General features: G+C 34.5%; 1 protein-coding gene across 3 annotated transcripts; it reads right to left on the reverse strand.

Annotated features, from left to right (window-relative positions):
* Nucleotides 1–110: 110 nt before the first annotated feature.
* On the reverse strand, nt 111–16,243 carry LOC18591708 (uncharacterized). Of its 3 annotated transcripts, none has more exons than XM_088809084.1 (39): nt 15,844–16,240; nt 15,264–15,316; nt 14,883–14,982; nt 14,510–14,617; nt 13,898–14,014; nt 13,262–13,412; nt 12,934–13,178; nt 12,625–12,807; nt 11,928–12,004; nt 11,731–11,848; nt 11,254–11,337; nt 10,612–10,707; nt 10,403–10,504; nt 9,918–9,983; nt 9,534–9,629; nt 9,350–9,457; nt 9,120–9,233; nt 8,830–8,913; nt 7,817–7,945; nt 7,435–7,633; nt 7,191–7,334; nt 6,961–7,004; nt 6,745–6,828; nt 6,586–6,654; nt 6,415–6,491; nt 5,388–5,457; nt 4,402–4,551; nt 3,697–3,762; nt 3,436–3,580; nt 3,251–3,315; nt 3,081–3,146; nt 2,691–2,784; nt 2,102–2,138; nt 1,913–1,970; nt 1,694–1,804; nt 1,377–1,447; nt 1,180–1,246; nt 1,026–1,094; nt 111–652 (listed from the first exon to the last, which is right to left on the reverse strand). In XM_088809084.1, exons 1-39 carry the CDS (start codon nt 15,907–15,909, stop codon nt 566–568), a joined length of 3,870 nt encoding a protein of 1,289 aa, XP_088665210.1. In that variant the 5' UTR covers nt 15,910–16,240; the 3' UTR covers nt 111–565. The 3 variants fall into 3 exon arrangements, 2 of the variants coding, with proteins under 2 accessions (XP_088665210.1, XP_007018039.3); XM_007017977.3 differs by having other exon boundaries at nt 1,377–1,444; nt 15,844–16,238; XR_016027946.1 differs by lacking the exons at nt 111–652; nt 1,694–1,804; nt 1,913–1,970; nt 2,102–2,138 and having other exon boundaries at nt 1,377–1,444; nt 15,844–16,243.
* Between the last annotated feature and the right edge of the window lie 1,107 nt (nt 16,244–17,350).

A 17,350-nucleotide genomic window follows, 5' to 3' on the forward strand; every position in this document is an offset into this window, starting at 1 on the left:
TGGAATTGCCATTTCCTTTCACCATATTTCATTGAATTGCATTTCCTTTCAACATATTGCTATATAATCTTGTGAGAATACTAAAAATAAGTTCATAAAAGATTGATCTATTTTGTTTAGAAAGTCTTTCTGCCTTTATTCACACGGATTATAGCCGACCATTCTGACAATGTGAATCTTTAAATTAAAACAAAGAAAATCGGAAAGAAAATAGAAAACGAAGATTACATAGGACAGGGTCAAATTCTTGTATCCCCCGAACATGTCTCTAGAGACAGACAGTCCTCAGAGAGTGCGACTATCATTCCATCACAAGTATTAAACTTAGACGAATCAGCTACCTTAGAATATTGACAACAACAGCTGGCTAAATGATTTTCCTATTTGCTGTTTCCTCCTTTCTTTCTCTAAATAAAGCTTTACATGTTGGGGTGGAAGCTATTCTGTTTCGCCGTCTGTTTTTCCGTTTTTTTTTCATTTTGGTGGGTGATTTGCTCTGGTTGTACATGCGGTTTCTCTCTGTCAGGAAGCAGAAACAAAAAGAGTTATGTATTGTGATGAATTATCAGGGCTGCGATGAGACTGAAGGCCGCTCGTCTTGCTTATCAGCCTGCACACATCTCGAAGGTGGACCGAACATGCTCAACACCACCTGGAAACAGAACAAAAGCCATGTCAACGCCACGAGATCGCCAATGTATACATAATTAAATTTGAGTGTTTCCCTTGCAAGGGTTTCTTGTGTTGGAAGGACTAGATGTTGAGAAGCATAAGAACAAGTTCGTGAAACAAATCAAAGACAATATCAATACTGCAATTATAAATATCAAGTGACTGATGGTGGATATGAAAGCAGCATATTACTAACCAAAATCTTAAATTCAAGATTCTCGTGAATCACCATAGATGGTTAGTGCTTTTCTGATGAAAGTAGTAACTTACTGGTCCTTGGCTTGCTTCATTATTTCATTGTCCTCCGTAAAAAAGGAAAATGGAATAGTTAAGGAATCACTATTTTGACTTACCGGTAAAAATACAAGTCCATGTAAGAAACCGAGGAGGACTAACGCTAGGTACATCTGGAAGTAATAGACCTACGAAACACAAGAGGGCTCTGAATATAAAATTATTGGAAAATTAATGCTTCCATAATTGACAAGTCAGTGTACGAACAGAGACCACAAAAACTTCTGTCCTTGAGAAGCAAAGAACCAGCACCCCAACTAGCTTTGTCAATGTGATTCCACTGCACAAATTACATCAGATAATGACAGTTAAGCAGGATAGATGCTCATAGATGGTGTTTCTTTTTTCATTTATCACCACGACATAAAGGGAAGGGAGTGGGGTGGGGCTCATAAGAGAAGCAAAAAAACCTGAAGACGGAAGCTCCCATTGTACCCAGAGCCTCCTTTACCCGTTCATCTTTATTTCCACTGCTTACCTGCTAAGAAACTTGTAAGCATATAATACAGCAAAAACACTGATGAATATGGTAAATGTCCACACAACAAAGCACTATGGTCTAAATTATTTATAGGTGTATACTATTTGTGTTGTTGTGGTGGTCCAAAAATCCATATGACCACCTTCAGAAAAGGAGGGAAGGAGGGGGGGAAGAGGAGATGTACACCCCATCAATTAATTCTGAGGCCAAAAACATAGATCAAAGGAAGAGTTGAGTGACACTAACTGAAAAAACATGTGTTATATGCACACAGAACTCAACAGCAATGCCCACTGCCATAACAAGATTAACAACAGAGACTGCATTCAGTTGGATTCCGAGAATTGCCATCACACCCTGCAGAGTTTAATTTTGTAAGAGGGAATAACATACGGAAATAGAACACCAACGTGAAATTAGTTCAAATGAAAGAAGTTTTGTAGTAACTGTCCTAGAATAAAATACCATGAGATCGACAACAATCATTGCCAACACCAGCAAAATGATTGCTGAGCTCCACAAACTACATTTGAGGGAAAAAGTGTCAAGTAATTAGTATTTTGGAACAGTTGAACCCATCACCTCACATCTACTTCTAAAAAAACAGGATAATGAAGACTAATTTAAATCAAGGGACAAAATTAGAAAGCTAACCTGCATGTAATAACTAAACAAACAATAAATACCGCACCTGGTGGCAATCAAATAGAAGAGAATAGGATTGACAATTAGATATAACTAAAAAATGACAAGCCATCAATAAAATGCTGCTAAATACCAAGTCAACTACAAATCTCAAATTTGGGTACAACAAAAATCACAGAATAGAATTAAATAACATCAGTAGATATCTCTCAATCACTGATGTCCTGTGAACCCAAATTTTGACATGAATCACAGATCTGAGCTCACTCAGGATTGCTACTTTTTAATATTGGTAATCATTTTTTTATTCAGTTTAAAAACAAATGATGCAGAAATATTGACATCAACTCAGAGGGATCTTGCAAATTTAGAACAAATCAAAATGGCACTGGATGAGATATTGATGTTCCAACTGCCACTTTGAGTTACAAAGAAATAAATTATGTAATATGTTAAGAAAGCAGCGTTGTCACCAAGATCTATCAGGGGTCAATGTTTAACATTACACATGTACCAGAAAAGCAATCAAAACAAATGTTTCCTGGAAAAAATGTGTGTATTATGACACCTATTGAGTAGGTTTTTGCAAATTACTAACCAATAGCTATTGCAAGGTTGATCAGTGCAGTCCTCCATATATCAAGGTATTGCTCAAAGAACATATAAAACACAGAATATGGGAAGATCTCCATCTGCACCAGAAAAGATCATGTTAAAGACAGACATTATCACATCACTTGCGTACAGTAATTCTCCAACCATCACAAAACTGCTTGCATGAAAAGCTCAACAAGTTCTCATGCCATGCTGTTGTAGGATAATTGATGAGGATCATAAAGTTGTAAGATAAGGACTAATAACTTATGCCATGAACCAGAAGAGAAAGATAAGGATACCAAATTAGGCATAAAAATCATGTTTTTCTACTAAAGTATAAATTCTATAGGAGCGAAATCATTTAGACGGGCAATCAACATTGATTTCTTACCTTTAAAGAACCCGAAACCCTCGAAGCAAATTCTCGAGCAGCTCTCATTGAGTTAACATAATCAATCTAGGACAATTCACAACCAATTAGTGTGCAAATTGCTGCCATACAAAATAAGATAGACAAGAAAAAATAATTAACAATCGCCACCACACGAGCAGTAGTTCTACCTGCTTATTGAGGGGTGTATGGTAGGTACGGAATGATGATGCCCGAATAACACCATTTTCATAGCCTGATAACAAAAATAAAAATACATATTATTGTGGAATCTATCCCAAAGTAAAACAGGCAAGTGAAAACTGCGTAAAAACACGAAATTGGAAACTATAATAAAAGATCCATTCTTAAAAACCTTTCAGTTCCACACTGCTAGTGTAAGCACCATGTCCCCCTTTAGAACAATCTGCAGAGGGCAAAGCATCAAGGAACCATGGAAGTTTCTCCTTAAATTGGGCTGTAGATGGGCGATCGTTATGTAAATCTGAGTGACGGAAGCACTGAAACATTCCATTAATTGTTAGTTGCTAGAACTGCTTAACTTCACATTTGACAAATACTACTGCAGTGCCAAAATATCAGGCAGAAAATTCAATTGTATAAGGGTGTACATTACCGTGGTGCAATCCTTGCAGACTTCACTCAGGCCACAAGAACTGTCACCGGCAGAGCAACAAGGAGGCTGGAAGAAAAAATATTTAACTTCAGTGAACCGAATAGCATTACATTTACCAATAGACCAACATATTGGAAAACTTCAAGCTAATGTAGGTGAGATATTCAGGAATAATATGAGAAACAAGGCAATGAATTCATTGCGATCTTCTCTACAAATGACAACTGTTAAGCATAGCTAAGTATGAAAAGGGAAAATAGAGAAATCTGTTTGTTCCACCCAACAATGGAGGTGCATTACCAGAAAATGCTAAGCTGTGAAGGAATTAGATCCATTGTCTTGAAATTAGTTATAGCAGTATACTGCTTTTACAGAAACTCTAATTTGAGGCTCAAGTGTTTCTTTTTTTTTTTTACAAGCAAAATATAAACGAGGCCCAACAGATGAAGTAAGCCCATAGCTATTAGAAACCACAATTAGGAGGGGATAACTTATTGTTGGAAATGAGATCTTTTTTTTTTCATTATAAAAAGTTGCTTCATTTAACAGACTCAAATAGTATAATAGCATATTCCAGTTGGGACTGAAATAACCCATAATCTAACTTGATTTGCAATGCAATCCAAGTTGGAAATGAGATCTTTGGCATATTATCAGGCATTATTGAAGTCTAACAATAAATACCAAGAATAAAAAGATCATAACCTGATCATCAGGGGGGCAATAAGTCCCATTAGTAAACTTTCGACAGCAACCAAATGCTTCTGGAGATATCCATACAAGAAAGTCATCAAGCCATGAAGCAGCTGGCTTAGCAATATAGCTTAATTCTGGTGTCAAGGATGCTCTTGCTATCTACAGAGGCAACAAGATTAAACGGTCATATTAAATGAACTCCAAATAGCAACAACTGAGGGTAAGAAGTAGCAAGAGGCATAGATTTGTTGATCTAATATTGAAGCAGTTCAGAACAGAAAGGGGACTTAAGTTCACTAATAAGAAAAATCCTTCTGACTTTATCCTCAATGAAAGGCTTGCATGTATGAATGTGCATTTCATGAAACTGACAAATTGTGGATTTAAAGGACTTTTTCGACAAAAGCATGCTCAGGTTATTTACTCATCTTGGTCCAAAGACTTTGCCGATGCAATTGACAGCCATTTTGATGAACACACTAATCTCTAAGCACACTAATATATTGAGCTAATTATGACATCAAAAGATCTTGCACATCACTGAGCTTTTCCTCCCACATGTTCTGCAACCGCTAGATAGAAGCATAACTTAGCATAAAACATACATGTAGGTTTTAACCAATAGTGCCATAATCATATCAAAAGAAGTTACTGGTGTTTATATAGGAGATCTATACACTGGATAAAGCCACATAGCATTCATTCATCTTAAACGCATTGATCACTAGATGCCAATAAGACCTATAGTTTTTTTATCTACTTATAAAAGATCAGTTCAAAGGAGAGGGAATATGAAAATAACAAGCCATAGAGGCAAAACGAAAGAGAAATAGATCTGATTAAGTAGACAGAACAGGCTGAAAACCAGTAGAAACACCAAAATCAAACTTAAAAATGCAACCATGCTTCAAACTGAACAGAAGAGCAAAATTCATTAAGAAAAATCTAATATCATGAATGGATACTGAGTTTACAAAAAAAAAAAAAAAATTTACCTCATTCAAAAGAGAGTCTGAATTACATTGGCTTATGGAGCACAGCTGATTCGTATCTATTGATTCAGAACTGAGAGATAGAAAAACATCCGAATGAAAAGCATCTTTATCAACAAAATCAATTAAGATAAAAACTTGAATAACTCCACCTTTCTTTTCCGACTGACCAAAAAAGCTTCACATACTTCTTGGAAAGCAAGTTTTTCCTTCTTAAATGATAACACATAATAATACCTATTGTTATGTAAAATACTTAAAAGATAATTATACGTGGAGTTCTGATAGAATGTCAAGCTACCTATTATAGCTTCTTTTTTAGATCAGAAGAAAATAACTCAATCTCATATTACATCGTTGCACATTTTCTTGTTCAGATGTTGAAAATCATTCAAGATACATTTTAGAAAAGAAAAATCTAAGCTTCTAGAATGCATATGGCTCACCATGTACCCTGGCAACATAACAAGAATGACAACAACCAATACTAGAAGCACAAGTGCATATCTCTTCATACTTTTGACCAGTTAAATGTCCTTTTAAGTATCAATCAAAAAGCCAACACAAGCATCGATCAAGTGATAAACAGAAGACGAAAAAAACATAGATAGTCTAACAAGTAATTTAAGCCTTTACTATTTTTCTTGTTTAGTTAGGAGTCCCTCATAGGAATCATAGGTATAATAGAATTTTCTTTTATTTAATTTACTTGTACTAGGACTTTAAGATAGTCATGTTCTAATTAGGAATAGAACATTTATTTTATTTAAATCTCTTGTTTACTACTCTAGTTGTATTAGACAATCTAAAGTAAAGTTTTAGTAAGACTTGGGCCCATAATGCTATAAATAGAACCCTTAAACTTAGTTTTTTAATCATCAAATAACATTACAGATTTCTTCTCTCAACTTGAGTTTAAGTTTCTGCATTTGAAATTGGGTTATCAACCATAAAGGGTCATTCAAGTGCTAGCTGTGTTTCCACGCTAACTCACCATATCAAAAGGAAAGTGAAAATAACATGGAAATACCTATAATTATAGTTCTTCACAACAAAATACAGTGGCGGTCCAATTCTGAGATAGTCTGAAACATTATTGAAATAGCCCTGCAGGAAAACTATGCAACAATGACACACTGATAAAAGAGGATATCAAACAATTCAATTCTCCATTTAGAAAAAGTGAAACAAAAAATTGAACCTGAAGATATGAGTCTTGGGGAAGAACAATCTTTTGTTCCAAACCAGGCTCAATTCGGGTGGACAATGCCTAACAAATTTGCAAGCATAAGAAGTTTACTTCAAGTGATAGGCAAAAACAGATCAAATAGATCAACTAAACAAAGCTAAAGCAACTTACAATGCTAGCCAATGCAAAAGCAACAAACGTGGAAACCACTATGATTTTCACTCCCCAAAGATTGAGAATGGGTGCATGCACCTCCTAAAAGTGAAAAAAAAAAAAGAAAAAAAAAAGCAAAACGCATGAAGATTGTTTACAAAAAAGTACAAATCACCTTGTTAAGAGTTAGCAAATACAAATGACTTAAATACTAAAGAAAGTAAAAACAATTACCTTCATATATCGAGCCAACAGTCCAGGTTTTCTCCCACCAATGCCTAAACTTCCAAAAGAAATTCTTAGTAAGACTTCATGACAGCTTTACAAATAAATGAGAAAGAGGTTTCAAAGTATTAAATGACTATGAAAATTAGTTCTAACTCGATTGGTACAATGAATCAAGATTATGCATTTAAAAGTTTATAATAGATGGTTCATCAATCATACTACTCCACCAATTATACCTTTCTCAGATTCAGCATATGTCGAAGATACTTTTATACACGGAAAACAATCAATTCTTCTACTATCAGCTCGCAAAAAGTCGAAAACTATCAGAGAAACAAAAGCAGTGACCTGGAGAAGGAAGTCCAACAGAACGGCCAGTGCTGCAAAAGAATGCATGAATGTTAGGTCAATGACAGAAGTAACATAAAAGAAGAAGCCTTTTTCTCAGTATATCAATACAAAATGGATAAACGGATAGACCTGCAAACATGGAGAACACTCGGCAGGCTGGCATAGGAATGAAACTTCCAACTGCAAAAGCTAAAACCTCAGATAGACTAGCCAGGGTTATGGATGGTCCAACTTCCACAAGTGCATTGCTTATTCTTCCTTCTAGAGGTAAATCCAAAGCTTGCCGCTTAACAGCGTGCACCAATATGCACATATTATCCACCCCAACCTATTACAGGAAAAAGACTTCAGAATGGTGAGCCACAACAGAGCTTGATGACAGAGAGATGATACTTGCAAACCAAAATGCTCGGTGTAATTGTAATATTAAACATCAAGTCAAGAATATGATAGTCGCAAGTTAGCAAAAACATCACATGAAATTTAAAATATGTTAAAGGAGGGCACTTACTGCAAGAACAAGAAAAGGAATAACTTCCATTATGATTAAGGTAGATTTTACTCCAATAGCACTGAAAAATCCTACTGATCCAAGAACTGAGAGCATGACAAGAAGAACACCAGCAAGGCCAAGCAATACCTGGAATTCAATCAATCATACAACACAGAAAGAATGAAGATAAGTAACATAAATGTTTCGGACATTCATCCAACCCCTGGAAGGGCACTTGATCTTGTTAACACAACCATGGCAGTCCAAGTACCATAAGTGTGTTTATTTATTGCTCCATCAAAGCATAACCTCAATTCATCAGATAAAAGCATGAATTGAAAATTTTCAAAACCAAGTGAAGCATGTTTATAAGATATGGTCCCCTAAAAGCAGGAATAGCGACACTTTTGCTTAGGTAAAAAGCAAGGTTTGAAAGAAGTTTCTGAAAATTGGAAATAAGATATAACAGGGGTTCTAGGAAAAATTTCATTCATATAAGTTGGAGGGAAACTAGGATTTTCTAAATATATAACCTCTCTATCTCATTTGCTTTGTCCTTTCCATTCTGATGTTAGTCCACTACATAAGTAGGAAAGCCTCTACTGTTAATAAAAACAATCATCATTAAAGGTAAACTTCAAAAGTTGTTAAAGTAAAAATGCATTTATGACTGTTTGCTATAACTTGTGAAGTTAAATATGTCAAGAATCAGCCAACCTAAAAGGTTAAGATGTTATGTGAGAGTCCAAGAATAGTTTTTCTTCACAAGCATGCCCCATCAGGCACAAGCCAGAGGGTAGAAAGTGTGGACAAAGAACAAGCCATTACATACCTTCTTCTAAAAGTTTTAAAATTTAACAGCATAGAAACAGCCAGATCTGAACTCTGGACCACTTGATCAAAGAAGTTGTTACAAAAATGTCCAGAACCCCTCAACATAAGAGCTTAAGCTACAAGATGAGGTTCCAAGAATACACACCCAAAGAAAAATCATAGTTTCTGTAAAGAATAATCATGAATGAGATCATTACCTTCGATGTAATGTAAAAGGACGGTAATCGAGGTGTATCACCCAAAGTCAGAGATATGTAAGCAAACATCACAAGATAGCTTATCTGAAATGAATTAAGGCAGAAGACACAAGAAAGCAGTGTGAGTAAACCTACAGTGAAAAAAAAAAGTTTCAAATGTTAAACGATAATAATTTTATTTTAAAACAAAGCAATGGCTGGGCTTCTTAGAAATTTCATTTGTCACAAAGGTTAGGATTCTTGATGCAGGACTCAAATATCAAGTGCACACCATCAAAGAAAAACCTTACCAATATGGTTATTACATCTGCAGTGCTTTCTCTTTTCAACTCTTCCTCAATGGAGCTTTCCGACGAAAAAGAAAATGTCAAATTTTTAGATTGAACCATAGGCAACAACTCATCCTGTTCCATGGCATAGGATTGCATATTAAACTCCCTTATATGAGAGAAATGCCAAGACAAGTACAATCACAAGACAATAAACAATCATTGACATGATGCAGGTACAAATACCAAACCTTTGCTAATCGAATAAAGGCCTTCTCCCAAGCCACTGCCTTTTCAGTTTCATTCCCTTCTTTGTCAATAGCATTGTTTACTGGGTAAGTTATTATAAATGCAGAAGCCTGTATAATAAATACCATTTTAGGTTACTACATGCAATGATCTGACTGGATTGGCAGCTTAGAAAAGTAAAATTACCTCAGTATAATTGGTCCCAGAGAAACCTCCCAATATAGTGCTTGGATCTAGTGGGGCTTTAAAAGCACTCATACACGATTCTGCAGAGGTATAATGCTGAGAAAATACACAGGATGTAAACATTAAAAGGTCAATTCAGGCAACAAAAAGATTGAGAGTGAAAGAGAGGAAGAAATGTGAGACAAAAAAGAAAAGAATTAATATTCAAATTCTTCTCATCAAGATTTATAACAAACATACTTGTAATAGAGGCAATTAGTATTCAAATTCTTCTCATCAAGATTTATAACAACTATACTTATAATAGACGCAGATCAATAAAGTAGAATTCTAAAGAATTTAATTACCTTTAAACCACATGAACATGGAGGGATTAGAATATACCTGAAAACAATACTTCACATGTTCCAGTCGATCATCAGCATTGTAACTCGGATCCATTTTGAAATACTATCAACAGAAACATAATAAAATTAAAAAAGAAGAAAAAAAAGGATTAGATAGGAAAAAATGTGTAAGGTGCTCTAGCCATTCATCGATGAGTTACTTAGTCGTGAAAAATAAAACACAATGAAAATAACAGATATAATTATCAATAACAGAGAGATGTCAAAAATAACAAAAGAAGCATGGATTATCATAATAGTAACAAAAAATTAAGATATTCATATCAGAAACGTTTTTAATACTTAAATATGCATATAAAAATCATGAATTGTCTATATGAATAATTATGAGGCACATAGATTTTTGGTTGATATTCAGAGGTCCATGAAGATAAACAATTCCAGTTCTACTTCCACACTTTTATATTTCAATTGGAAAACTATATGCCTCAGTCAATTGCAGAGGCCAGCCAAGCAAGCTACCTGCATAACACTCTGTGTAGCACAATCCTGCCCCATTGGCTTCATGCAAATATCAGTCAAAGTTATCATTGAGCCAGAATAATTTGCCCGGATTGCATCAATCTGTTAAGTAAACTAAAATTGTTTAAGTAAGACCTTTCAAAGAGAAGGTACTATAAAAATACAAATATATCATAAGCCAACCTGATAAACCAAAGCAGAATCAATACCTTCTTTTGAATTTCAAATAATAACTTAATATTTTCCTCTGTCACAATGCTGGGTGATTTATCATGCAAGGCATCTGGAATTGTTGCTAATATTAGCTGAAGGACAAACGTAACATTAGTAATACCGAAGTAATATAATAAGACACGTAAAACTACAAAATCAAATTCTTTGCTCAACCTAATGGAGATGAATTAAAACCACTGGTTCATACATAATAACTCATTCTTGAATTCTAGAATAAAGAAAAAACAGAAAGGAGAAAATGATGCTATGAGGAAGAGAGTTACATAAACCTAATTTCATTTGAATACACAGGGAAAAGGAGATTGGAGAAGATAAATAAATGTTAGAAAGAGTGCTATTAAATATGGAAATTATGCTTTTAACTGATGGTAGATCCCTTAGGGAAACAAGAACACACTCCCAAAAATACTTAGCTGGAACATTTTACTCCAAAAAAGCATGTAAAATAACAAAAATAAACAATTTGAATCACAAAATGGTATGCCATATAACGAGAAAAGTTTACTGAGCGGACCTCAAAATCATTCTATCCCATTCTCCCTCATAACAATCAGTCAACAAGAAGGGAACCACATAAACTGACAAATAAGGAAAAAATAGAATACGATAGGGCAAACCTGCTCAATTCTGTAAAAAGGAGCTAAGTGGCTGTCAAAAAACCGTTTCTCTTCTGCAGCTTTACTCCCAGGTCCTACCCATAGCTGACATTGTAACAGATATTTAGATAAACAAAAAACGAACAAAAAGGAGCATGCAGTTATGAACATCAAATTCAATGCTCTGATCTCAAAATGCTTGACAGATAATAATGAACATCAAGTGGGCAAGCAAAGCTTATTGGTGTCCTTGATAACATTAACTATAGGACATGATCTGAATTTTAAACATCCAATCATACAAAGTTATGTTCTGCTCAATTTTATGGCATAACCATTATGATAAGTTTTGCCATACATCATGCTATAAGGAAATGAAGACAAGCAGACAGAACAAAGCATCATATACCTTAATAGTTCACAACAATGAGCAATGATAAGTATGGATAGGTTCAGTTTATATAAGATACATCTAGCTATGTAGCAATCAAATGATACCTTCTCTGGTCGTGTTTCCACCTTGAAATGGATTAGACCCAAGCAAAGTAGAAGAACCATTCCCACTGACAAACTCAATACAAGGGTCGGATTTCTAGCAACCCATCGTCCATACTTCCTGATCATAAGTATGTTAGCACAAAATCAGAGACCTTTGCGTTCAAGTGATGTAAGCCTTAAAGACATGGACAGTTAACCTGTAAAAGTTTGACATGTATCCTTGCACAATAGAAAGTTGAACCCCACTGCTATTTTGATTAGCATCGTCTAGCCTCTGATACAAACCATGAAGCATAAAGAAACTCATGTGACAAATTACTTAGTAGAAAAATTATATAACTACACTTATAACAAGTAGAAGATAATGAAAAAAACCAAAGTGAAAATAATCCAAAAGAAATATATTGTGGAATAAGAAAAAATTTTGTAAGGCTCTTCAAAGCCAGACATGAAGACAATAGTATAACCAAAAAGATCAAGTACGAAATTGAAGGTCAGTTAATTTAACTATGAGATGACATGCCAAAACTGGCAGTACGTATGACTAGATAACGTACTATTTCTTCATATATGCATCTTAGTTTCGACTGGAAAACTAGAAAAACTTAAAGAATTATTTTGTGAAAGCAAAACTGTTTAATACATGAGAAGTGCTGAACTAATCCAAAGGTGAAGATATTTGATTGGAGTCATTTAACTCACAAAGGCACAGCTCTGCTCAAATAAACAGAATCAAGCTTCAACTCTAAAGTTGAAGGTTAGATTAACACAAGCAAGCTTCACCTCTAAAATTGAATAGTTAGGTTAAGGTGAAATTTATTTTTTGTGCATAGAATGCACGCATACATACACACAAATTTAAGTACTAGACAGGGATGGCAAATTGGTATGCACCTGCATAGGGAGGTTCTCAGCTTTTTGCATATTTACAGAAGATTCACCACCATCTGCTGTATTCAAAAATGGTTTCATTCGAAAAGACCTTCTTTTTCTTGTCCGATGAAACAAGCCCCATCCAAAAAACATAGAAACCAATACAATATAGAGGATTGCTAAAGCTAAGTCGACACATTTGGCCTGTAGATTTTCAACATTGAAACTAAATTAGCAAAAACTGTATTGTGGCTCAAATTAGAAAACCAACTGCGCTTTGGTATGCCTTAAAACAGCTAAAACTGAAACAAAGCAAAACAAATCCCTAACCTTCAGAGATCCAATTCGAACTGAACATTTATCCCCTTCATGAGGAGGTGGAGCTGTATTAGAGCAGACAGGAGATGAAGGGCAATCACCACAAGAACAGCCTAGTGAAACATCTCCACATGAATAAGTAGATACATTCATAGGTCTCATCCCAAGCGATTCAGGAGCAGTTGGCTGGAACTGAATGGCATATGGTGAACCTGGCAGGTCAGGTTCTGCTTGCTTACCAATAAAAGCAAACCACTCTGCCAGAACAAATCAGGCACACGATGAGATTGAGACATGCGCACACAAATCATATAATGCAAACTTAGAATTATCAATTCACCTTTAAAATTTTTAGCACCAGAACCAATTAATTCCAGAGCACGCATATTCATAGTACCAAACTTGACATCCTTGCATGATTCATACAACCCCTCACCAAATGCATCAGTTATGTAAAAGTCAATTCCATCCACAGTCAAGTTGTTTTTAACCTGCAAAAGGAATTAAATATCTTAAGCAATTTATTTTCTTTGATATAAATAACTATATCTCCTATAATAAGTGCAGGACCACCTGTTTCAAGCTTAAGATATTGAGCACTGACTATAGTGAATTCAATTTCACATCTATCGCGATATTATTTGAAATGAGAATACGATGAAAGAGCTAGTTCTGATATACAAGGCAATGTATTGCATGCATATAACTTCCAATGCATAAGAAGAATATCACAAACCCTAAGCTATATCCTAACCCAATGTTGCAGATCAACCCTCAAATTTTAAAAGGGATACATTCATTCTTCTTGCAAATCAAAATAAAAGGGAAAAACAACAAAAAGATAGATTCTTCCTTTCCAAATATCAACCAATAGAATTTCTCAGTTTTTAGAAGGCAGACACAAATCCACAATCATATGACAAGATATAAAATTCTCTTAGAACATGACTGTAGAGGATTAGTCAGGATTCCTGACCTTGGATACAGAAGTCACATTGATGAACAAACTTTGGTTTGGAGAGCAGGAAAGCTCACAGAACAGATTTAAAAAGTTTCTCAAGCATGCTGGACAGCCTACAAGGAAAGGAATTGCCTGCACAATGTACACAAAAAAATAAACCATATTAGGAAAAGATAAAATTAAGGAGCATCAATCAAGTAGCACCAACTGATCAGAGCCAACAGAATAGGCCCAATGTTCAAATGAAAACAGCAAAATAAGTGACCAGTTGGCTCATTGCATAAAAGAGAACAGGGAAAAACAAACAAAATATTTCAAAGGAAGTATCAAAGCATGACATTGACAAGCATATTATACAACAGAGACCATTCATTGTTTAAAAAAGTTATAAACTTCCTAGGTAAGTAACAATTATATGCTTCTGATCAAACTAAAACGACATACACAGTCATAAAATCAATTATGAGATATGAAGAAAATAAGTAACTATGCCAAATAACAATATAATGATATCAAATGCCACACCTAGCATAAGAAAAGCAGTAATCATTCAACCTCACCCTAAGAAATAAATGTCTCACAACACAAGTCAGCATACCAATAGTAGAGGTCAGCTACAATGCTTACTTGCTGGACTTGTGTCCGTAGTGTATCAAATTGAGCTTCTGTACAACAAACATTTTCCGTAATTGTCGGGCACAAACTTTGAATCTTTGATGAAAGTAACTCATCTGGCTGAGAAGCATAATAAGATGTAGACGTCAGATAAAAACAGATATAATTTAAAACAGATTCTTCAAATACTTCAAATTCAAAATTACACCATGAAATACGATGAACAGCAGAAGAAAGCAGCAAATAATTTTAAAATTCTTAAAATAAAAAGAGAGAAAAAGTTCTGGATATATGATTCATACCATATGACAGTCACTGCTGGATATAATTACTATTAACCATAATTAGTACAAAATTTACGTGAAACAGTTAAGAGCAATACTACCTTTACAGCTGGAGAACCATAAGGACAGTTCAACACTTTTCCATCACTTCGATTTCCACAAATATCATACATTGCACAATATCCTTCAGAATGTCTCTGCCTAAACATAACAAAAAAAAATGATTAATTTTTTAAACAAGATTAAGAAAGTTAACATATCTCATTAGTTATCATGTAGGTATAGGCAGAAAGAGCAAATTCAACCGCTGAACTTGGCGCTATTAATGTCCACAAGAAAAAAAGTACAATTCACAGTATTAAATGATGGAAACGTACCCGATTAGCGGTAAATGACACATCAAAACAATAAATTGAGTTGCATTGAAATTTATTATATTTGTATTCTGCGGAAAAGCAGATAAGCATCGACAAAAGTCTTACCTCAGTTCATTATTTGTCGTTTGTGCAACCACCACTGGCACAATAAATAAAACCTGCGTACAAAGAAAACTGCAAAAGTCAGCTGAAATTAACAAGAACTATAATCTCAAACGATGACACTGTACATGACGTCCATGGCTATGAACAATTAAAATATGCACATTAATTGTGATCTTTTTTTTCTTTTCTTATGAAAGATTATGACCCAAAAAAATGCAAAATCCTTCAAGTTTCATTTTGATTATAAGAAGCAGAGGCAAAATATAACTTGTATTCTACATTTTCTAGCTTGGGTTTGTTTTAATTTTTCAAAATGGGAAAAAAAAAAACTTCGTCAAGTGAAGCATGACAAGTTTTTGACCAAAACAAGAAGAATGAAACCCAGGATTTGTTTCTCTCTTTTGTTGTTCTCCCAGAATTCAAGCGTCGAGAAAAGAAAGAAAGCGACATGTATTTTCTTTTAAAATCAAAAGGAGAAATCGAACGCCTAAACAAGTCAGAAGGAAGTGCAGATAAAAAGAAAGAAAGAAAAAGAAAAAAAAGAGCGGGAGCAGAGGACAAAAGCGACGGAGCCGCCTGCCTGAAACAAAGAAATGGATGAAAGAAACAGTAAAGGAAGCCCCATTCTTCGGCGAGAGACGTCCATTTCTACTTGCCAAAAAGCTCTGCAGCTTTGAGGGGGAGTTCGAGAGAGGAAAGCCTAAAATCTAAAGCTGAAGGCCTGAGGCTGAGCCCCTGAAGCCGTTACGCTTTTGTATAAAGTGATGAGTGCGTGAGGGAGAGTCAAAAAAGAAAAACTCTATTTATAGTTACTGAGCAGTGAGTTCAGATCCTCTTGACACTGCCTGCTTTACGCTTTTCAAGGGCAATTAAATTCCCTTCTCAAACAACAAAAATGGAAAAAGGAAAAGCAACTAAACCCAGGGACGCTTAGGGAGACGCATTCATCGTATTTACGACAACACCCTCACTTTCGGTTGGCTTCATGCTTAGGAATTTGTCGGGTGGTTCCTTAATACAGAAAAAAATCAAATTTTCTCGTTGAAAGTTTATATAGACTAAATTCTCCCTGTATTTTTTTATCATTTTAATTTTTTTATTCAATTTTTTAATTAAATTTTACGAATAAGTTCTACTTAAAAAAAATTATTTAATTTTATACAATAAATTTATCAAAATATTTTTAATTTAAAAATTAGTTTATTTGTTTATATTTAAAAGTGTTTTGATAATTTTATTATAAATCATATAGTCCATTTGGAAAATAAAACTTATCCATAAAAAATTAATTGAAAAATACAATAATTTTTATCTAACAAAACTATCAAAATATCCTTAATTCAAAAATGAATAATTTTATTTTAAAAATAGCAATATAATCATTTTAAAAGTAAAATTTATTGAAAATTTTACAAAATGTTACGTTCAAAATATTAAAAATTGAAATTACAACAAAAATTGACCAAATTTATCCTAATTATATTTATATTATGGGGATGAGGGTGTTATTGGAAACTGAAGGTGTCTAATTGATAATGATGGGGTGCAATTTGATTTGGTGAATGAGCCTAATTAGGTTGGGGCCCAGAGGGAACAGAGAAATATCCCATACGGTTGTGGCCAGTGGGAACTGGCTTCCCCTCCTGAGCTTGGTGTAGGATTCAGACGAGGTTCCACTGACAAGGAAAAACGCTTCTTCTTTGGAAGGTTTTACATTTTTTGAAGAGTGTGGACCACCGCGGCGCACGAGGACCATAGGGGGAGGCGTCAATGTTAGCGTAAGTTGTTGAGCGAAAACGACTCAACTCTTAATCCATCACTCCAATTTTATACCTAAAAAACATTTTTTTCCCTTTCTTATTTTGCAATTTTCTACTGGATTCTTCTTTAATAATAGAATAGAAATCTTTCTATCTCACTCTTCCGTGATGTTTTGTTTTATATTCTTACATTACATGTCGATTCTATGAATAAAAACAAAACACAAAATAGTTTTGATTCAAATATTCTTTCCTTAGTTAGATTAATTTGGTGCCCGTGGGAGAAAAAGACTCCACGGGTCCATACCAATTGCATGAGATGAGTCC

This window comes from Theobroma cacao, chromosome 8 (genome assembly GCF_053813885.1).
Source record: "Theobroma cacao isolate CCN51 chromosome 8, ASM5381388v1, whole genome shotgun sequence".
NCBI lineage: Eukaryota > Viridiplantae > Streptophyta > Magnoliopsida > Malvales > Malvaceae > Theobroma > Theobroma cacao.